The 24,070-nt window shown below is 40.8% G+C and overlaps 1 protein-coding gene across 1 annotated transcript in view; it reads right to left on the reverse strand.

Moving 5' to 3' along the window:
* Positions 1–24,070, reverse strand: part of LOC132578008 (phosphatidylinositol-glycan biosynthesis class F protein-like) — a 32,403-nt gene that overhangs the window by 5,626 nt on the left and 2,707 nt on the right. Inside the window, exons 3-5 of the mRNA XM_060247814.1 lie at positions 22,035–22,126; positions 20,008–20,124; positions 8,970–9,078 (exon numbers count right to left, since the gene is read on the reverse strand). Coding sequence (XP_060103797.1) covers positions 8,970–9,078; positions 20,008–20,124; positions 22,035–22,126 — 318 coding nt within the window. The remainder of the gene's footprint in view (positions 1–8,969; positions 9,079–20,007; positions 20,125–22,034; positions 22,127–24,070) is intronic.

Below are 24,070 nucleotides of genomic sequence, written 5' to 3' on the forward strand. Positions count from 1 at the left end.
ACTTCCATTTGCAACCCCTCTTTTCTTTTTGTCATCACTTCCACATTCTCTGTCACCTTTGTTAGAAACAGGCAGGCACCAAGCCTGGCCTTTTAGTAGGGACTATTTTTGGAGAAAGCACTTCGAAAGGATATGGTGACAAGGATTATTCAATAGTGCTGTTCACACATCTGTGTTTTTAAATCAGCTTGCCCCCTTCCTTGGTGTGTTACATAAATGAAATCAGTTTTCTTGTTCTACATTACCTCCAAAAGCTTTAGACCAGGATAGATATATAGCTGCAGTGCTCTTTCTGTGCATGAAACCTGGTATTTCCAAAAGCAATTTGGGATACCAAGACCTTGATTTGTTATAACTTTTAAAAGAAAATCCAGCTGTTTGCAGACAAACCCTTTAGCTCACCTAAACCAGTTCGTGGAATCATGGCTACTGGCTGATTTTTTTTAAAATGGTATTTTGAAATCTTCCAGGTTGCCTTTCTTCTACCATGTAGGGCCCAAGTTGACTTATAAGTCACACCCAAAAGAAATGGCAGTACAAAATGATAATAAAAGCCTCTTACACAACAGGTCTTCCCCCTTTCCTTAGGCAGAAGTTCTCATACTGCCTCAAGCATGGGAGGATGGAGCTGAGCAGCTGTTCTTACTCATACTTGTCTGGAATACTTTCTTTTATGAAAATGACTGAGATCACTAGGAAGTTCGCAAAAACTATGATAGGTTCATTCTGAAATATTACTCTTCTGTTTCAAAGACTTACAAAGCAAGTATTTCTAATGACCACAAAAGCAGAAAAATGGCTCTGACCTGGATAGCCCAGGCATCACATCTCAGAAGCTAAGCAGGGTCAACTCTGGCAAGTACTTGGATTGGAGACTTCCTTGGAATACCAGAAGTCAGGAGGGCAGGGGCAGGCTTTATTCAGCCACCTCTCTGAATATCTTCTAAGCCCCTAGTAGGGGTCAGTCACCTGAGGCCGTCATGACTTCCAGGTGCAAACACATTTTTTTTAAAACTGACCATCCACAGATGAGGTCAGCAGTTGACTATACTTGGGAGATGTCTGGGGTATGTACTGAAATGCACACTAGTAGACAACCAAAGTGATGTAACAGAATGTCCAACTAGGAAATAGAAGAGCCTTTGCCATTAAGCTTGCTGGTTGATTTTGGGCCAGTCACACTCTCTCACCTTATCCGACCTTCACAGGGTTTTTTTATGACCACAGAAGCAAAAGAACAACCAGGTATGAGGGTTTGTAGAATCTTTTGGGCTCAAGTGCCGTGTTCTACTGGAGAAAGTTTTCCTTCCAGACGTTTCGTTCTCAGCTGCGGAGAACATCCTCAGTGGCGTTCTCCGCAGCTGAGAACGAAACGTCTGGAAGGAAAAGTTTCTCCAGTAGAACACGGCACTTGAGCCCAAAAGATTCTACAAACCCTAATGATGTTACCAGCCATGAAAACCTGAAATCTTTGATAACCAGGTATGATATCATGAGCTCAAATGAGGAGCAGGATTGAAACAAAATAGACAAAAGAGCCCCCACCCTCCAACACAGATGCTCCTGGGAATGCTGAGAATTGAAATCATCTACAAGGAAGAACAGCAGGGGAGGAAAATATCCAATAGTTCAGGGGTGGCCAACGGTAGCTCTCCAGATGTTTTTTGCCTACAACTCCCATCAGCCCCAGCCAGCATGGCCAATGGCTGGGGCTGATGGAAGTTGTAGGCAAAAAACAACTGAAGACCTACCGCTGGCCACCCTTGCAATAGTTTATAGAATCCGAAAGGAGGAGATTTCCAAATTGATGAATATCATAACCACATGGAGTTTTCCCACTTGGTACCCTACTGTGAAGAAAAGGGATGTGACTAACCCCATCCATTTAATTGTAATGTTCTCATGCACTCATTGGCAGTGTTTGAAAGCATTATGAGCATTGAAAGAGGTATCCACCCTACCGGGCGGGGGGGGGAGGGGTGTCAACAGAGAAGGCTTTAGTATCCAAGCAGTGGCTATTCTGACTGTCATACAATCCTGGTCTGGAAGGCTGTACAAACTATCACTGCTCAGCACCCACTGTGATGGTTCAATAAGCTTTCTTCTACACAATCACTAATGGATATCAAGAAGCAGGGTGAGTAATTTGAATTTGTCAGGATGTTAAATGTAGAGCCATGTTTTGGAAGAGAATATAAAATATATTTGCATCTTGCTTTTCTATTCAAAAATCCAGAAAATAATTTATACTGTACAGTTGTAATTATACTGTGCATTTATGTATTATGTAATGGGCAAAACAAAATCTCAAAGTAAGCATGAAGAATTACAGTGTTGTCAAAATATTTCCATTTGCCTCATGCCAATCCAACAGGGGCAATTCAGTGTAAGAGAACAGGGCTTTGCAGGTAAGTAGTCATTTATTCCCTGGCATTTCTAGTTAAAGCATCTTGGGTGTCCATCAAATGTCAGAAAATACCTTTTCTTTCCAAGGTTGTGAAGAACTGTCAGTCCAGATGGCCTATTACAAGCTACATGGGCTAACATGGGGGGTCACTAACCTTTTCATTTATGAGCGCTACTGCTGAGTAATATCCCAAGCTATTCCCCCCAACCCAGCATGTTAGCATGTTCTGTTATGTCCTCAAAACAGAACTGACTAGAAATAGCACCTGGAATGAAGCTTTCTGGTAAACAACCCAGAGCAGATCTTTTTGTGATCCTTTTTTGCATCTTTCAGGGGATGTATAAACTATATTACAGCAGCCAGTAGTCTACCAGGAACTCACAAACTAGCTGCTGCAGACTCCTAAAAGTCTGCCTTGTTAGACAGCATTATATATTCATTCAGGACCATATTATTAGTAAGTGTGGCACTTTAAGTTGAACAGCTTTTTAAAAGGATCACAAAACTGAAATTTTCAGAGAAGTAGACCCAAAGGAAGAAAAAAATTGCTACCGTTTTAAGTAGGTATGTTATGGTTTTAACAGAGTACCTTAATTAGAGAAATTTCCTGAAGCATGATTTAAAAAAAACTGGCAGTTATAATAAAACCAGTTTAGCCACCAATCTATTTTTAGAAATAAAGTGATATTTAGTACAATATATATATTTATGGGGGGAACCTATTTCTATTTTTAGCCAGCTGAATTTATTGCCTCTTTAATTTCATAGCTCACACTGTATTATAAATAGCCATCTCTGCAGGATGGCTCTAGTTTTTAAGAGTCTGTTTGAGGAACCAGGCTGTTTTCTTCATTTTTGTGAGTGTTGATGGCTTAAAGTTACTTGACTTGCATACAAAGGAGAGGGAAAGAAACAATTCCTTTTTCTTTTTATGTGAATTGGAAATCTCTCTGAAAGAAACAGAAATGTCCAAAAGTTTTAACTTTCTTTTGTTGGCAAAACTTTTTTAAAAAGATTTATCACTTTTAGGTGAAGAGGCTATAACCATGGCACTATTAACATAAGACTACTTTGCCAAATGGCTTGGGTCTAGCTATGCACAAGGAAACAGGAAAGCGCACTCAGCGCAGTTCTGCATGTGCAAGCCAACAGTGTAAGGGCTGTAGCAACACAGACAGCGTCAATATATTTTTAATGGAAGAATATAAACATGGAGCATTGCTATGTACAACCAACGGTTCCCATTATTTGTGAAGTTATTTCAGAAGAAATACCAAGCATTAGGTCTCGTGCATGTGTATGTGCAGGGGAAGCAGGAATAAATCACTTTCACTTAACACAAGCAGGAAGTGAAGAATAATTTTAGCACTTCTGCAAGGACTTTTGTGCATGCAGAAACCTAATCGATTGTAAAGAGAGTCAATGTAGCGCAGAAGCCAGAGTGCTGAACTTGGATCAGGGAAACACAAGCTGCATTCAGTCATAAAACTCATGACCTTAGACCAGGGTGACCTTAGACCAGTCAAATTTAGTCCATGGGGTGGATATGAGGATAAGACGAAAAGCAATATATACCTAGGCCACCCAGAACTCCTTGGAAAATGGGTAGGAATCAGGATACAAATGGGATGATGATGCTAAACTTCTTGGAAGTTCAAATAAAATCATAAATTTTTGTTAGTCAGGGACAGGTTGAGAGTTAGCATGGCTAACAATTCCATGTGGTTGCTTCCCATGCCATTCTGGTATGTAATGGAGAAGACCACATGGGAGGTAGAATAATGTGGTTATCACCCCCTCACCAACTGATGTTCTTCCCACAGGAGAACCCTTCAGTTTTCACCACTTCCAGGAGTGGGGGGAGGGACATATACCTACAGTTTCCTCCATGCTTGCTCTAAAGGGCCCATTCCATCATATTCTAGCAGCTCCCAAAGACTCCAGAGTTATTGTGTAACTACTAGGGAAAATTTTGGCTTTTATATCCCAGACTGAGAGAGAGCCGAAATCTACCACCAAGACTATTACTTAATGAATGAGTTCTGTTTTCAGTTATATTTTCTACATAAAAGGAAGAGTAGTAATTTCCTTCATAGGAACAAGAAATTGCAGGAAGGGACCATAAAGAAGCTCTTGGGTTATATATTCCTCAGGCACCAAGCAGATTGTTTATATCAAAGGAACACAAATTAAACTAAAGCTTTCCTGGAATCATCTCTTTTTGCCATTATTAACACTTCAATGCAACCTCAGTATCAAAGGTCCACCCCGACTCTCACCCTACTCCATGCAGGCATGCTGGAATAAGTATTTTTCTCCTGGAACAATGGCCAAAGAGTCCATAAAAGAATATAAAACTTCTCCAATCAATATTTCCTGAGTCCTGAAAGCCAATTGTTGGTAAAAAAATTTACCTTTTCCAATAAAAGCAGGCTTTATGGTTTTTACTCCAGTGAATCACATATTGTATTTTCTTAATCTGAGATTTGCACACTACTTCAGAAATAGTATAAATTTCATCTGTTTTCAAAGAATAATAAAATTAAAAAATGAGAACTTTGTAAAGGGAAGGGGGGAATCTGTGTATTTTATCAGCAGGCCATGTAGTCCATTAAAATTTTCTGGAGTTTAGTCCCTTTGAATAACTTTGGAAAAGAAAGGGGTCTCATAAGGAGTCATACCTTCTGGCTATGTGGTATCAAGAAGCATTTTTGTGTGTATGTATATATGTGCTCTGAATATATGCGTGCAGAATGAAAGAACAAGCAGCCAGCAGTGACCAGAGGAACAGGGGTGGGGGGGGAATCTCTAAATAAAGGAATGGTAGAGTTCTACAGCATGGGGATAGTAGCCCAGGAGAAGCACCACCATCCACACAAAGCATGATAACGCTGGGCTGCTAAGGGTCTGTTGGGCAGCCAGTTACATTGAGGGTTGAGAAGCAAGGAGTTTTCACTCCACAGCAGCTGAGGCCAGAAGAAACAACATCCAAAGTCACAGTGCCAGGAAGATCTTGAAGACTGGGCAGAGGCCATTGAAGCAACATTAGCTTGTCAATTTTGTGCATACATGTATAATTAATCTGTTATATATCTGATGGATTTTTAAAAGCTGGCTCAAACACCATATATGATGGGAAAGCATGATTAAAAATACTCTACACAAACACATATTCAATAGTAGAGAAACATATTGCCCAGCAACTTCCTAGATTCCCCCTCCCTGCCAAAAAATGCCCCCCCCAAACCAAACTCCTTCTGCTTCTCAAGGGTGGACCAGGCTTCTTGTAGTTTTCTGGGACCACATGGCCTCTTCTAACGTGGTGATGGGTAACATTCATAGGGGCCCTGCAAAGAGACACCACATGTTCCTGCCTACCTTCTCTCACCCAGGCAGGCTTCCATTTATTATCTAGCCTTCTACTCTTTCCAAACACTGAGGTGTTTGACCAATTGTTTGATATTGTATGTACATACACTAGTACAAGACACATCAAGACAAGTGAACATGTGCCACTTAAAAAAAACCTTTGAAAACTATGGGACATATTCTACGTCTGTCCTATCACTTCACTGAGCTCCAGCCTAAGGAGCTTGCTCCAACTTAAGTGGTTCTTTTTCCCATGGAAGAGCTGCTTAAGTGGGAGAAAGTGAGACATGTGGGGTCATTACGCTTTACAGTTCAACAGAGGGAGGGGAAGAAGATCAAGGCAATGGAACAGAGGGGAAGAATATGTACTGATGTAAACATATTGTACTCAGTATGAGATTTTTACTTAGCCTTTCCTCTGGTGAGCTCAGCATGGCTTACAAGGTCTCTTCACCCATTTTATCCTCACAACAACTGTGTGAGGTAGGCTAGGCTGAGTGAGAATGACAAGCCCAAGGCTACCATATGAACTTTGTTTTATCATATTTATATCCCACCCTCCCCAAATGGGCTCAGGGCAGCTAACAGTTAAAACATAAACATTCAAAATAGATAGTAATTTTATACAATTTACAGTTCATAAAAATCCAAGATGGGTATGTTATTTAGTGCTCTATACTTATATTGGAATAAGTTGTCGATGCTGTGGAATGGTGGTCACCCCCCCCCCCCCCAGATGCTGAAAACTAGTTTAAACAGTTCAGTCTTGAAGGCCCTGTGGAACTGTGGCAGGTCCCATAGGGCCCTGATGTTTTCAGGGAGGGCATTCCACAAGTGGGAGGGGGGCTGCTACCAAAAAGGCTCTTGCTCCAGTGGTAGACAGCTGAGCTTCTTTTGGCCCAGGGATCATAAGGAGATTTTGGGAACTTGAATGCAGTGCCCTCTTGGGCTCATACGGAGAAAGGCGGCCCCAAAGGTAGACCATGGATCACTGTTGTCAAGTTGCTGCACTCCAGGTATGGAACCAGCTGCCTTGTCTGCCTAAGATGAACAACAACAATTTTTATTTGTATCCTGCCCTCCCCGCCGAAGCAGGCTCAGGGTGGCTAACAACACAGAGATGAGATGAGAGAATGCGGATTTGGCGGTGGTTGCTACCTGGGCCTCCATGGAAGAGTGGAGATCTGAACTCAAGTTTCCTTAGTCACAGAATGACACACAAACCATTACACAACATTATTGTAAACACATGTGTGTGTGCACAAAAAAGGTGAAGTGAGAATTGGCTGATTTATTTAAGTTCTAAATTAAATTTATCCACCTACTATAGTTTTATTCTGCCCTTTCTCCAAGGGGCTCAGGGATGGGTACACTTCTGTATTTTATCCTCATAGCAATGCCTCTGGAGACGATTAGGCTGACAAGGAGTGAAAATGATCCAGTCACCCAGAAAGCATCCATATTTGTGTAGGGATTTGAATAGGGTTGCCAATCCCCAGGTGGGGGCAGGGGATCCCCCGGTTTGGAGGCCCTCCCCCCGCTTCAGGGTCGTCAGAAAGCGGGGGGAGGGGAGGAAAATGTCTGCTGGGAACTCTATTATTCCCTATGGAGATTTATTCCCATAGAAAATCATGGAGAATTGATCTGCGGGTATCTGGGGCTCTGAGGGGACTGTTTTTCGGGGTAGAGGCACCAAATTTTCAGTATAGCATCTAGTGCCTCTCCCCAAAATACCCCCCAAGTTTCAAAAAGATTGGACCAGGGGGGTCCAATTCTATGAGCCCCAAAAGAAGGTGCCCCTATCCTTCATTATTTCCCATGGAAGGAAGGAACTGAAAAGGTGTGCCGTCCCTTTAAATGTGATGGCCCAAACTCCCTTTGGAGTTCAGTTATGCTTGTTACCCCCAAAGTCCCCAGATATTTCTTGAATTGGACTTGGCAACCTTAGATTTGAACCTGTGTTTCCCAGATCTCTAGTCTAGCACTCTAACCACAACATTATAATGGCTCCCCATGTGACATCTCTAATCCCCAAGTCCAGAGATGCTGGCTGCAGTTTGACTGCTGCAAAAAACTCCTTCCCTGCAGTTGGCATACCATGTGCTGCTAGAACATCTGAATCAAGTTCTCATTATAAAACAAAATCCTCCCCCCTCAATTATTTTTTAAAATCAAAAGGATCTCTAGTGACTTAAAAATTACAGAAGCTCTTAAATGGCATCAACTGCCATCAGCAGCTCAGGCAGTTGAACGTATAGCTTTCTTGCAAGCTTCACATTTTTTTATATGCAGCCAAAGACCAAAGCTTGCCAGGGCTCTGTTTGAAACTGCAAGCTAGGTTTTCGATGCAGAGCTTGGCTATGCCACTCTTACAAATCAATTTGGAGGCAGCAGCCATGTTCAAAGGCATTTCGTTAAGTGCTTTAATGGAGGGAAACTACAGACACCATGGGCCACATTCTCAGATGGCATAAGAGTACATGGCCTCCTGTGACATCAATGGAGCTAAGCTGATTGGACAAGCACTGGACTCTAGGAATGGCAATTCTGCACCATAAATAAGAAATGTTACTGTACATTCACACCACCTGAATGCAGATGAATCGTGAACCACACAAGCCCTGTTTCACTGTTACCTAATTGGAGAAAATCAGCTTTCTTCATCTATTATTTCATTGCCTTTCAGTTGACAAAACACATATTGAGCCTAATCAGCTTTATTCAGATGATCTTTAGACAAATGCACAATAGACAAACACAAAAGATGCCAGAGCGGCTTTTTAAAAAGATCAGTGAGGGGCCATCTGCATGCAACAATTTCAAAATGAAAAAAGATATTCAGATTATATATCTTAAATGTGCCTTCACCACAAGGCTGCTGAAAAGTTTCCCTTTCTTCTCAGCTTGCAGACACAGTATTTCAGCAGCTGAATTTACGCTGCAAGATGTGGCAAAGAGCCACATTCTGTAAAAACCAGTCATCAATTGCTATTAGCTACAATATCTAAGTCTCCATGTGCAGATGTTGGGGGCAAAATACTACAACAGTGTTTCACCTTCATGTCTTCCTTATACATATATCACAGGGATCTGAAAGGCTGCTACAGGAAATACAGTAGCAGACCAGATGGACCTTGGTCTGAACCAAACAAAGCAATTTTTTTATTCATCCATATTAGGCCAAGAAACTAACCTGCCATGGTCGATCCCAATCCAGGGGAATAGGAAATGCTCCAAACCATGCTCCCACCATGCTGCACATTGTTGTGATCTGCAGATTGTTATCCCAGATGGACAATGCCCTGAAAAAAAATGCTTCACATTTTCAGTAACTTTAAGCAATGCATTCATTCATAGCTTTCATCTCCCCCACTAATCCATCCAAAGATGTGATATGCATTTATCTGAAATAAAGTCCCAGTCAATTAAATGACACTTCTGACTAAATAAGCATCAACCTGAAAAATGTCATAAATTTAAAAGTTACGCGATACAAGCCATTCATTTCTACTTCACCTATTAGCCATACATTTCTGAAGCAGCTTTCACACAATATCTGAAACTCTGCCTTTTTCAGTGACATTTTTCAGTGGGGCATTCACACCAACATCCATCTTTACATAGCTCGCTAAACACTTCCCTCTCAATAGGAGTCTGGAGCTTACATTTTCAGCAACATGTGTTGTTTCAAATTGCTGTTTATGCTATTGTTGAGACACTTATTTCAAGGCTTTGTAACTTAATATTAATCTTGCTGTAGGTTGCATTTTTAAAAGAGTGATTTTATTGTTAATTGTACTATGGATTATAAACTGCTTTCTGTATTTTTGTGGGGGGAAGCGTCACAGAATTTTTAAGCATGACCACACACTGTTCTCCAATTCAAGACAAATTTGTTTAGAAATCCATTATATGTCCACCATTTGTGAAATCTGCTGAGCCCATCTCTCTCCGCCTCATCTGCAGAGTTGCTTGTCTATCGCACAGGAACGCAGAGTCCCAGCAAACATCCCCATGGTAGCCTTGCAGTTCCATGCCATCATGAACACATGAATCTGCCTTATACTGAATCAGATCCTTGATCCATTGAGGTCAGTATTGTCTACTCAGATTGGCAGTAGCTCTCCAGGGTCTCAGGCAGTGGCCTTCTCATTACCTGCTGCCTGGTCACTTAACTGGAGGCAGCAGGGATTGAACCTGGGATCTTCTGCATTCCAAGCACATGCTCTGCCTCTGAGCCACAGCCCTTCCCCCCAAAATGTCATATAATGCAGGTTGGGTATTCTATCCATTGGAGAAGGTAGGGGAAAGTCTGCCAAGACTATTCCATTCATTTTTAAGAGAAAATCACATCCACACTGTTGCGAATTAGGGACTTCACATGACTTAAGGGACTCTGTTTTAGCTTTTAGGAAACAGCAATACTTCCCACTAAATAAATTCTAGTTAAAAGTTTTAATTAAGTACAATAGATAAATCAGTAACAGTTCCACTTTTGGTATGACAGAACTGGAAAGTAAAAAAACAAAGTATACACATAGCAATATTAATATGCATAGATGTATATATGTATCAGTAACAGTTCCACTTTGGGCACAACAGAACTGGAAAGTAGAAAACAAAGTATACATATAGCAGTATTTCATTCATATTATATTTAAAAAAATCACATAACTATATCTTAACATTATTCAATGCAAGGTAAGTTATCCCAAAAGCTAACAAACAGACCTAATATTCTATTACAGGGTGGCCAAACTTGCTTAACATAACAGCCACACAGAATAAACGTCAGATGTTTGAGAGCTGCAAGACATTAACAATATCACATACACATCTTTATTAAAACTCTTAATACTTTCTTTGCACAGAAAGATAAAATACATATGTATGCACTTTACAACACAATCATGCTAGGAGACTTAAAAAAAATATATAAAGCTGGGAATAATAGTCCCCATAAGACCAGCATAGGGAAAGGTTAGGGAATTATTTTTTGGCACCAGTGGGAGAAAAACACACATGTACAATATAAACCATTGACCACCATTTGCATCATTACGTATGTCTCTTTGCCTTGACACCAAGGTTCGTAAATACAGTTCCTACAAGAGCTATGAAACTAAGTTGGGACCCTGTGCAGCCCTCTTTAATTCTGTCCCTCTTTCCAGTGGCTCCCTCAACTCTTGAGCTCTCTTTTTCCACTCTAGGTCTCTGGTGACCTCTGTGGTAGAGGAAAAGAGTTTACAAGCCTGCCTTTTTCTTCCTCCAGAGCCAGTTTGGTGTAGTGCGGACTCTTATCTGGGAGAACCGGGTTTGATTCCCCACTCCTCCACTTGCACCTGCTAGCATGGCCTTGAGTCAGCCATAACTCTGGCAGAGGTTGTCCTTGAAAGGGCAGCTGCTGTAAGAGCCCTCTCCAGCCCCATCCACCTCACAGGGTGACTGTTGTGGGGGAGGAAAGTAAAGGAGATTGTGAGCCGCTCTGAGACTCTTCGGAGTGGAGGGCGGGATATAAATCCAATATCTTCTTCTTCTCCTTCCCTGCTTCACACATGGCGGAAATAGTCACTAAGAGGCTGTCTGAGGTCCTAATACTAAGCGTGCTTATGAGAGAGTAAGCCTGCATTAAGTTCCTCCTCAACTTCTGAGAGCCATACAATATGTGTGAAAGAGCCACATGTGGCTCCCAAGCCAGTTTGGCCACCCCATCCTATTAAAACCTTTGTTTCTTAATGAATTTGTCAACTGAGAAACTGTGGTATCAGCTGTGGTATAGAATACCTTTAATTCATGGTCACTTATGAAACTGCACTAGTTTCAGTGAAAGCCCTGAACATTCTTGTAGGTAACAAAACAGAACAGAAGTCCAATGGCACTATAAGTGCTAACTACTTGGTATACGTATTACTTAGTACAGCAAATTGCATAATGAGAAAAGCAAGGTATCACATGAAGATGATGATATTGGATTTATACCCCGCCCTTCACTCTGAATCTCAGAGCGCCTTACAATCTCCTTTACCTTCCTCCTTCACTTACAGACACCCTGTGAGGTAGGTGGGGCTGAGAGAGCTCTCCCAGAAGCTGCCATTTCAAGGACAACTCTGAAAGAGCTATGGCTGACCCAAGGCCATTCCAGCAGCTGCAAGTGAAGGAGTGGGGAATCTTATCTCCAAGGTAAGAGCCAGTTTAGTACAGTGGTTAATTGCGTGGACTTTTAACCACTACACTAGGGGTAGCCAACGGTAGCTCTCCAGATATTTTTTGCCTACAACTCCCATCAGCCCCAGCAACAATGGCCAATGGCTGGGGCTGATGGGAGTTGTAGGCAAAAAAAACATCTGAAGAGCTACCATTGGCCCACCCCTGCACTACACCAAACCACGCACTTAACCACTTCACCAAACATGCAGCAAATAGACTCCAAGCAACTACATAGCAAAAAGTTAAACACCTTTTATTGAGGTAGATTCAATTCACATTTATGTTGCAGTGGAAAGGAGAGAGATGAAGCCTAATTTTAAAGGCTACTGTTTGTTATTGTAAACAGCCAGCTGATCTGGCTGCACATAGGCGCAACTGGAGAAATCTGCAGCTACATCAAGCTTCCTGCAGATTCATGAGATGAGAGAGAACACAAAGGGCACATGAAGAGAAGTCAGAGAGAAGCTCTCAGATTAGACAATGCAAGGCATCCCATTCACTAAGAACACACACACAGATTTAGAACAATATAATGCCCCCCTCCATGTCCAGGCATGCTGAGCAGCCTTCACTCCAACACTAACATTTATTTCAATATGAGCTTTCATGAGTCAAAGTTCACTTCCTCAGGTATGAGTCACCAAGAAAGTGAGCTCTGATTCATGAAAGCTGATATTAAAATAAATGTTGTTAGTCTTCAGGATGTTACTGGATAAGCCATGGATGAGCATGGAAGCAAATGGGAAACATCTGGAATTAACTGAGAAAATTGTTTTTGGAGAGAGAAAAGCAAGAGATACAAAATGGGTAGAGAATCCTTTTCTATACACTGCATTAAAAGTTTAGATTAAATGGAAGAACAAACTGATTCCAGAGAGATCCCCTATTGCTTCTTTTTTACATTATACCCCAACTTTTCTTTTTTAGATAAACCAGAAAAATATGTTAAATAGAAAGAAAGGGGGATTTTCAGAATGAAAGACTTCATGTAAATGGAATCCTCCTTACTGTATTAAATTATAACTAAAAGAAAAGTAGCAAGGACATTTAACAAACTTGATTCTTCTTCATCAATTACAATATTTAATTGTAAATCCTACAGTAAGGATAACTATGACCAGAAAGATGAACACAACCTAATGCAACATATAAACAGTGCAAAGGGAATGATCTCTAAAATATATTCTCATTTAGTTGAAATAGATACAAAAATGTCAAATGGTATGAAAACAAGGTAAGAAAATGATATTGGGATAAAAAGGGAACATATTAAATAAGTTATGATGACTCAAACAAGGAAAACTATATCAATAGTTCATACGAAGAACTCTCTGAAACCATTACATTGATGGTATATTACCCCAGGATGCCTTGCAAGAATAAACACCACAAATAAAAATAAATGTTGGAGAAACTGTAACCAGTAAGGCAAATTATATACAGATGTGGTGGTCATGTCCTATAGTGTTACAGTTTGAGAAAAATATTTTCAGAAATGGGAAATATCACTCATCAAATTATTTATGCCTCGCTAGCATTGGCTTTAACAATTGGGAGGAACAAAAGGAAAAAGTGACACCTAAAGGATTAATAGTGCTTATGTTGATGGTAGTCTGTAGGATAATACAAAAAGTCAGAAATCTGTCGAATTCTTAACATTACATTTTTGGTATCTTGACTTATGGCAAATTAGCTATGGCAGAAAATATCACATAAACTGACATATCAAGAGTAACTAAGGTAAAGCCAAAAAGCCAGACTTTTTCAAAACATGGCATGATTTTATCTTATATATAGATCAAAGAGGCATCCAACATTTATCAAAGCTCTTTCTCAAATTGTGGGGGGAGGGGATTAAAGAATGATTCATAAGAAAACAACAATCCTTCAGGCCATTGATATTTTCTCTCTCTTACCTATACCTGTAAGATAAATTTCCAAACTGTGCCAAATATTGAGCTTTCCATCAATCCTTTGATTCAACAATATTTCTTTGTATTTTTCTTATTACTTCATCCATTATGCTGGTAATTTAGACGGTTACTTTCTATGTTTTGCTTTTGTCTCATTTGCAAAGTGGTGGTTATTCCTGCTTTCCCTCTCCTTTTAAAAGATGTTATCGGACGTCTGTTTTATTTTGCTGTTAACACACTAACATAACTGCTCCTTGCAATCATCCTGCAAACAACAATACATTACCAACTACTTTTTATACCTGGATGGGCCAGGATAGCCTGCTCTCATTAGATTTCAGAAGCTAAGGAGGGTCAACCCTGGTTAGTACTTGCTTGGGGAGACCACCAAGGAAATCTTGGGTTGTTACGCAGAAGCAGGCAACAGCACACCACCTCTGAATGTCTCTTGTCTTGAAAACCCTATGGGGATCACTGCAAGTTGGTTACAACTTGATGTATAAAGAATTCTTTTTGTACATCTACACAGTTGCCTAAGTTACTCAACTCCAATGGAATTTCAGTCTCTATAACTTTTTAAATATTTAACCGTGGCATCCAATATTTACTAGTATGTCCAAAACAAGAATCTCCAGTTATTAAGTCTGTAAATCCTTTGTAATATTTTAGTATGCACACTAAGTTTTTTAATTAAGCTCAGCAGGGCACAAAAAGGCTTGTGGCAGAGAAATTCTAATCAAGAGTGGGAAAACTTAATTCAAATCAATGACTTTTAAATAGGTTTAAAATCAAGATGCCTGTGCAATGTTTCGACAAGTCCTGATGGACACCTACGCAAGGAACCACCAGGGGCTGTAGCTTCCTGGAGCTGGTGCCAGATGTCTCCCCACATGAATCGACAAGAATTATGTTTATTTACATCATGATTTGGATGTTACTTGAAATGAGTTTGATTTGTTTCTGCCCCTGCCGAGAAATCTACTTATGAAAACGTGTTGGAAGCACAGAAAGTCAGCACATTATAACTATATGGACCATGTGACAAAAAATGAAGCAATATCTCATGTCACCCTGCCCACTGTAAATATATACATACACACATACACACACATATGTGCCTGTTCATACTTTGCAAACTGCATGTGTTGCATAACTGAACACAGGAATGGCAACAACAGTGTGTTTCTTCCCTCCTACTCTCTGCCAATATTGAACATCTGTGACAGGATGAAAGCAGGTCATTCATATATTATGATTTATATATATCCTTAAACACTACTGCATGTGAAAATTTAACACAGGGGCCAACCCGTCTGTTAAAGCTTGTCTGTAAACAAAGGGGGACAGAGCATTGCCTTGCCTTCTGTTTATATAAGTTTAAGAACAGTAGTGAATAAAGTAATCACAATGATTCTTTGCTGTCAGAGGAGGCACCATTTCAGTCTTTATTGCTTTGTTTTTACAGATACTTTGCCATCTGGTTGCAACATTATTACTGCGATTATACATGCAGAGAGAGCAAAGTAACTTTTCTCCTAGCCCAGGAGTGTTCACAGGGGACACAAAATAAACCAAAATCACCAAGGCTGAAAAAACATTTCAACAAAATCAACTCTAGCATAAAACAAATACTTCTGGGTTAAACTTCATTTCCTGCCTACTCCGAGTATTCTTTTATCTCACCATAGGACTTGCTTGGTCATACTTGTGTTAATAGCCCTTTGGCAAAAAAAGAGGCTTGCTTCAGGCACAAAGTCAAACCACGGTTTGATAGCATGAGAATCATGGCTTATGCACTTTCTCCCCCTTCCTTCTTCTTTTGTATGTTCACTGCAGACTTGTGTATTTCAGCACAAGCCAGTGTTTGATGTTACAACTCCAACATGCAACTATGATTTGTAAGATCCCTGCAACATATGATCAAACTGATTTGGATGGAATAGCAAACTACAGTTTGTGAGCAAGGAGAAGCCATCACCCAAGTGTACAAGGAGAATGCAGTGCAATACACATAACTTGTTCACAGAGTTGCCAAACCATTGTGGTAGCTACACATTATGTCCAAACCAAACCAATGAGATCTCAGCAGAAAGCTTTTTTTTTTTTTTTATAAATCAGATTTCTTAGGCAGCATTTTGGACATCATGAAGAAATCTGTGATGGGCTCAATTCATCCTTATGCCATCCTTCCCTTCCTTTCACCCAACATGCAGAGAGAGTGTATAAACGTTCTCTGTTTTCTGTTATGTTCTAATGCAGGCACCTGGCCAAATTGAAGCTTGCTTCTTCCCCTCAAACTAGGATTTGAGGGCTTTTATTCATGTTCTATACACAAGGGAATGAGGGAGAGGGAGCGAGCAGGTAGACACTGCAACAAGCCCAGTTTATGCCCATCACAAACAGAGGTTTGTTTGCTCTGTCTGAATACAGCCTCTGCCTTTATGATTCCAGTCTTACAATATCTACTGCATCTTAATAAAATACAAAGGAAAAAACTTGAAACAAAACTTTTACACCCGGCCCATTTTTATACGAGAGAGAAGACAGAAGCACTGTACCCAGAGAAGCTGAGTTGAAATGTGTTTCAAGATAGGAAAATGCACACAGATGATACAATAATAAAAACCTACAGCAGATTGTGAGAAGTTACAGAATGCTTTCATAACAGAGGGAGTGGGCAAGAAAATGGCATATGACACTCCAGGTGGTAAGTACAGGCTAATGCACACTGAAAAGAAAAACAATTCTTACTCAATTTTAGCCTAGTTATTGCCCCCCCCCATTCGGAATAACGAGACAAACAAGGTGGAATAAAGGGCCACTTTATTTAAACTTAATGGCAATGGGAAAAATGGGGGCCAGGACAAGCCAGAGGTCATAACCCAACCACCTCGACCCGAAAACTGGGCGAGCCCCAGGCCTCAGGTGTGAGCCGACCCAACGGCTCAAACCTGGCCGGCCAGGCACGAGATCCCGTTCACGAAGCTCCACCCTCACCCAAGCCATGCAGCCCGAGTTGTGGACAACTCAATAGTGACGGGATCCCAAGGCTCCCTGGAGCCAACCTTGTACCGTACAGCTTAGGTCACCCCAGGGACGCCCTACACCCCAACGGTGCGTTGCCATGGGAGCTCACCAATACCCCAAAAGAACATGTTCCCAACAGTAAACCGCCAGTGACCAACCTATTAACAGCACCGCCCAAGCCAATTGCCAACGCACCGTCCACAATGCAAGGTAGGTGAAAACACTCCCAGACTTGGCCAATATGTTTGGAAGTGAAAAATTCCTACCTGGCCCCATAATCAGGCGACCAGCCTATGCCTGCACTGCATGACGGGCGGGCGGGCCGATGAGCCCCCCAAAACCAACTGCGACACAGGGGCTGGGTCAGCCTATATAAGGCTGCCCACGCCCCTAGCAGTCCAGGGCTAAACCATTGTCTCCCATCCAGCAGGGGAGGCAATGGACGGCCCCCAGCCTAAGGCGGTCAATTGGCCGCTCGGCTGGGTGGGGCTGAATTAGCTACAACCTCTCAAGAAAGAAATGCTGAAGTCCTCGTGGGCTACTTGTGCACTTGCAAAATGCACTTCTGTATATAGGAAACAGATGCTAGGAATCACTGGGAGGGGAGGGATGTGAAAACACAGCTCCATACAAATGGATGGTGTAGTACAGAGTGCTGAACTAAAATCTGAGAGGCCTGAGATCCAGCTGCCATGCTACCATGAGGTTTGCTGGGTGACCCTGGGCCAGCTACACACCCTAAGCCTAACAGTTTTCAGAGGGCTGTTGTGACAAAGGGAGAACCACTTACTCTGCTATGATCTCCTTTGTGGAAAGGAAGGATAAAAATGCACCAGAAAGATGCATACATAGATCTAAAGCAAGCAGAGGGTGTGAGAATATAATACCATTACATAAATACCAGTCTTATAACTCAGTGGGGAATAAAGCTGTAGTAACACAAAGAGAAAGGATCCCTCTCCAAAAATTCCACAAGGAGAAAAGAAATCTAAATGCTACAATTCAAAGAGAAGCAGAACCATTTACAGTGTTAATATTCACTCCAATTTTCACAAGTATAATCACTGTCAGTGATGCATCTGACATAGCTAAAGAAATGCAGTATAAGCGCCTAGCCTGGGAACTGGAGGGGAAATTGAGGAAGAAGGATTCAAACTGTAGCAGTAACAAAATCACCAATTGTCTGCAGGCAACCAGGAGCTTTTCATTTCAGCTGCTATTTTAGCCAACAATGACTGCACAATGATGGAACAGTCTTTCAAAGTGCATTTTCCGGGCTCCATTAGCCCTGACAATCTCTTCACAGCGGTTTTTTCCCACTATTGGCTTGTGACAGCCAGTCATTAGCTCAGTGACACTGGCTATGATGAAAGATGCCAGAATACAAAGTCCAGGAGAGGCTATCTTCAGCATCTTGTTCCCTGCAGGCAGAACTACAGGAGATGGGAGTTCAGCCAAATGGTTATTTAACACAGGATGCTAATATTTATGGAATTTGCATTGCAGTGCACACTATAAATTAATTAACCCCAATATTCTTTACCTACCCAGATCATCACTAATCAATTTTGCTTGTTTATCCACCTTAAGTTCATCTTACTCAGACTCAAGACACCTCCAAATAAGTTCTTAAATCACCCCCCACACACACACACACAAATCTCCCAAGAGATAATTTCATGGATTTTTACAAAAATCTTGCCATCTTTTCCCTTAAGACAGTGGTGCTCTATCTTTCCAACTATTCCCTACTAGGCAAATCCAATTTGCTATTTCACTGAATAATTTCTATACTATAGATTTGACATTTCAAATAAATGTCATATTTTTGGCTGAAAAACAGGGTGTTCTCAGTTGTTCAGCATATTTCAGGCAATGCATCTGATGCTAGAAATTTCACAGAGAGCATTACAACATACTGCATCAAAAAACTTACTGCATTTCACCCAGCAGCAGTAATCACCATGAAAAGGGGGTTCTGACAGCAATCCTAAACAGGTCTACTCAGAAGTAAGCTTATTCCCAGGAAAGTGTTCTTAGGATAATACTGATAAGTACACAATCCTTCTCACACACTTTGAATGTGGTCTTAATATCTTTATTTATAGTCCACCTTTCTCGCTAAGACTCAGGCTGATTACAGTGCAGACAGTATAAACCAACCAATGAACAATGTGGTTGGACTAGGACTACAGAATTAGAGAACAATGCAAACAAACTATTGAAGACAAAGTATAGTAAACAATACAGAAAGTGAATTACAAGGTACAAGACAACACAGTAAAAGCAGGTTATACCTACAGTGATCACTGCAGTGGATAACAACCCTATTCATTAGAAGGAGCCCTCCTGGACTGTTTCATTATATCACAGTTCCAATCTCTTTAAAAACGCCCTCCTGAACATTTGCTTTGCACATTGTGCAGAATGACAGAAGAGTGCAGGCCCTTCTGACCTCCTCAGGAAGGCTATTCAACAAGGTGGGAGCCACCACATAGAATGCACATGAGTGGGCAGCCACCAATCCTGCCCATTTGCTGGGTGACACCTTTAGGCTTCGCCTCAATGAGTGAAACTGTCACAGCAGAGCATGGCCATAGCAGAAGAGGAAGTCATGCAGATATGTGGATCCAAGGCCCTTTAAGGACTTTGTAGGGGATTATAGAACCTTGAATTGAACCCACAAACTGATCAGTAACCAGTGCAGTGTCTGCAGAATGGCTGCAACATGCATGTTCTACCTAATAACCTGGCTGCAGGGTTCTGCAACAATTGAAATTTGAGTTGTCTTTAAGGGCCAGACCTCAACTAGAGCGTATTTATAATAGTCTAGCCTCAAAGGTAACCACAGCATGGATCAATGTGTCCAGATCAGCCAAGTCAGGGTAAGGAGTCATCTTCTTGATTAACAGAAGCTGATTCTTCTATCAGAAAGTTACAGCACTGCACAACAACTAAGTTTTTCATTACACTGCAATCCTTTTAAATGTTTGCATTAAAATGGATTTACTACAATTCCTTATGTGTAATTCATTTCAACTGTCCCTAGGCCATTGCAGAGTTAGAAACTGGCACACAACTTACCCATTTTTACTGAACACTCGGAGCCACACTTGAAAATTTGGCCCCAGCAGACACAAGCAGTGCAGAGTAGTGAATGTAGAAAGGAGAACTGCAAATAAGAAGGTCTCAAGTACTGATCTGAAAGGAATGGATGCAGAAAAAAGAGTTATGCTGCTGACTTCTTTAGAAAAAGTTCCAGAGAGCTTTTGGAGGTAGCTCACAAGGTAAAAACTATACAATGAAATCATAAAAAAACAACATATGAATTACCGGTATTGAAACAAGCCAGAAGATAAATCCAGGTCATACAAACAACATTCAGTAGCCTAAAATGACATCCATAAAGGAGTCTTCAGGTTAAAAGTAGACCATTAAAACCACCTAAAAATAATAGAATCTCTGTTAACCTCAGTAAAAAGAAATCTTTTGCCTGGTGCCTAAAGCGCACTAAGTAGTCATCAGGCAAGTTTCAAGGCAGAGACCATTCCAAAGGCATTGTGCCACTACTGAAAAAAACCTTGTCTTTGGTTGTCACCCACCTCTGCATGACTGTCTCAGCAAACCCAATGGAAAGCAAACAAGGGGTCAGATCAAGTTGGGTAGGTCATGTTAGCCTGTCTGTAGCAGTTAGAAAACAGTAAGAGTCCAGTAGCATCTTAAAGACCAACAGAATTTGTGGTAGGGTATGAACTTTCATGAATCACTGCCCACTGTATCTAAAGAAGTGAGCAGTAACTCCTGAAAGCTCATACCCTGCTAACAAATTTTGTTATGTCTTTAAGGTGCTACTGGACTCTTATTCTTTTCAACTGCTACAAGGAGTCATTACACTTCCAGAACTTTTACAATATAGGGAAAAGACAAGCACAGGAGGCATCATTAAAGGAAAAGGTACACAGTAAGATATTAAATTGGGAACACTTTTTGTATGAACTTTTTTTTTAACCCGAAGATCTATTTTTCATTTACATTCCCAGCTTCCAACACTATTTTTACTGGAAGCCTAAAGAGAATTATGGGGCATGATATGGTCTAAAGAGAAGTATGGAGCACATTAAAGGTGGAGAAAATTTCCTAGTTAATATAAAGAAATGGCATAAAAGACGCAACAATTCTGAGAAGAACTGGATTTGGTTCAAAAATTCCCAGCATTAATGAATGGTCTTGATCATTAACTATGTTAATAAAGGTGTTTTGTATACCAATTTTTCAATTCTTCCAGCTTTCTTTTCTATGTTGTTTTGTAAGCTTTCAGTATACAAATAAAAATCATTATGTACTTCAAAAGACAGTTTTCCCATTTTAAACTTTGCCCCTAGAAAAGAGTAAGTATTCCTGGATATGTCAGAATATGCTACCAGTGAATCTATTTCTCAATAAAGCATGTTCTCTCCTCTGAAACAAAAAAAATAAAGAAAAGACAAGACTAAGTATTTATGAAGAGACAGCTCTTCTGGTCTCTGCAGCCTTCTACTGCAGAACACTCTGCCAATTCAGCATTGCACCCACTCAGGGAAACAGCTAACAACGTAAATGGCAATTTCTCCAGATTATTGTTATTTTCAAAATAAACCACTGATTTAGGGTTCTTCATTATAGTTCACCATTTTTTTTAAAAAAAAGTTTAATTAAAAGCCCAATTCCAAGCATATTTGCTCATAATTAACTCCCATAGTTCTCACCGAGATAGTAAATCTGTGCCTGGGCTGAACCACATCAGACTGAAGGTAGAGAAACTGAATGGGGAATTCTTCAGTACAAAAAATTCTGCCCACAGAAATGTGGCAAGGAGAGAGGGTCTAGCCAGGCTTGTCACCAACATGTTCCTTTTCTATGTACAGGGACTTTTTAAATATATAAAATGAAAGAACATATAATTATGTGAGCCCCAGAAATGTTTGCCATCTCAGCAAAGGCCACCCTTCATCCAAATTTACTTCCAATTAAATGAGTACAGGATCACTGCTTCAAGGAAAGCGTATGCAAATCATTAGACAAAACAGTGTGATTTATATTTGATTATTGAAGTGGCATTTTTAAAGACTTACTCAATTAACGGTGCTCCATAAAGAACAATTATTCCATGAAATAAGATACAGGACATGAAGAAGTACACACAGCATCTTATAAACTTTGCCACCTTTTAAATAGAAGAAAATTTTACATTAACAAGAGACAAGAAGCCCTGCGACATTAATTTTTTTAAAAATATTTTTCTACTAACATTTCACTAAGTGGATACTTGCAAGAATGAACCCAAGAACAGCACAGATGAGCATTACTCTTGGAGCCAAATAAGTAGTTCAAGAGCGTATACTGGCACACCATACACCTTATTGTAATATGGGGCATGATGCAGTCAGAGCTGACCACTTTTTAAAGTGCCATAGCTTTCATCTGGAGAAGTAAAAACACATTCATACACTTCCCACTAAAGTCAATAAAATTTTATTTTTAATTGAGTCAAGATGTTTTAATAAGAGGGAGGGAAGAACCAAGTTAAGGACAATGTTACTTAAACAGCTAAAGCAGACTGCTAGAGCTGGAAGTTTAAGCTAATCATTTCCAAAATACCAACAAGTTCCATCCAAATCGAATGTTTGTTTTGGGGGCTCAAATAATGGGTCTTTCCCAGCCCCAATCCTTAAGGTCCTTTTGAAACTGAGTGGGAGAAACCAAACACTTGATCTTATGAAAGCAAAACCTGCATTGTTGAAGGTCAGCCCCTGCATCCTACTCCAGAGAGCAATGACCTTGACTACTATTCATCTGTTTTTGAGCAAAAAGCTAACATACCACCACATGCCATTTCAAGGAGGAGAAATCCTAGTCTTTATATGACAAAAACTGCAAGAGAAAGCATGATTGCACAATACAGTAGTTAATAGAATGAGCCCAGAAATCTCCAATTGAAATCTGATCTCAGTAGTGAGCTCATTAGAAAATAGAAGACAAGCCTAGCTAACCCATCTGGTCTCTCTTACATAAGTATTACTAAAATAACTTACATAATATACTTTAAATACTCTTTAAAGACTTGAGATGCTCCAAGTAACATCATCACTATCTCTAAAGAATGAAGTGACTAGCCACTTTGTAGACGACAGAAGGAGCCAAAACAGATAACCCGTAGACACAGTAAGGGTCCCTATCTCATCAGGAGTCTTCTCAGCTATCTCAAAAATATGACATCGAAAATTAGCCAACTCCTCCTCAAACAAAGAAACCAACCAACCAGCCTGCCCAATGTGGTCTAAGTAAGCCCCTGGCACACATAGAGAGCATTTGAGAGTCGATTAAAGAGGAAAAGGGAGCTTATAAAATCTGAAAGGAGAGAGAGATTTTGGGGGGAGGGGTTTCCAAATTATCACTGTCCCTGGCCATTCACTGCCGGTCCCAAGCTTGTTCCTCCTCATAGCAAAAGCATGCAACTCATGCTGATCAACAATGCTGCAAAACAGGGCCCAAGAGGATTTCTGCAAATCTGGGGGAATCCCAAGTAGAAAAACATTGCTTCCCCTTCCCTGCAAAAGAGGTGAACTGTACATGCATGCTTTCCTCCTGCTACCATTGAACTTCGATAAAGGTCAGGAACAAGACAGGAGGCCATTAAGCTGAAGTGCAATTTCCTACTTCCCGTCAAGTCTTAGATCTAACAAGAGGAAGAGAAACGTCCAGTCCTAAGCCCAATTTTTACCCAGAACTCTCCTTAATATACCCATGCTGCTAAAGGAAGACTTAGGGCAGCCAGTCTGGAACCTGACTGCTGTGTAGCACTGCTTTTGGATAGCTGGAGACTCAAACATAAGTGCCGTAGCAGCGGAGGCCAAACTGTGGCTCAGGAGCCACATGCAGCTCTTTCATACAGTGTGGTTCCTAGAGATCCAAGAGGAACTTAATATAGGCTTACTGTCAAGTAAACATGGTTATCATTGGGACCTCAGTCTCTGAGCACTGACCCACAGGTAGGTGGCTATTTCTGCCATGTGTGAAGCAGGGAAGGAGGGGGAAATAGGCACACTTGCAAGCTCTTCTCCTCCACCACCAGCAGACCTAGATCAGGGAAAGAGAGTGCAAGAGCTGA

This window comes from Heteronotia binoei, chromosome 1 (genome assembly GCF_032191835.1).
Source record: "Heteronotia binoei isolate CCM8104 ecotype False Entrance Well chromosome 1, APGP_CSIRO_Hbin_v1, whole genome shotgun sequence".
Lineage (NCBI taxonomy): Eukaryota > Metazoa > Chordata > Lepidosauria > Squamata > Gekkonidae > Heteronotia > Heteronotia binoei.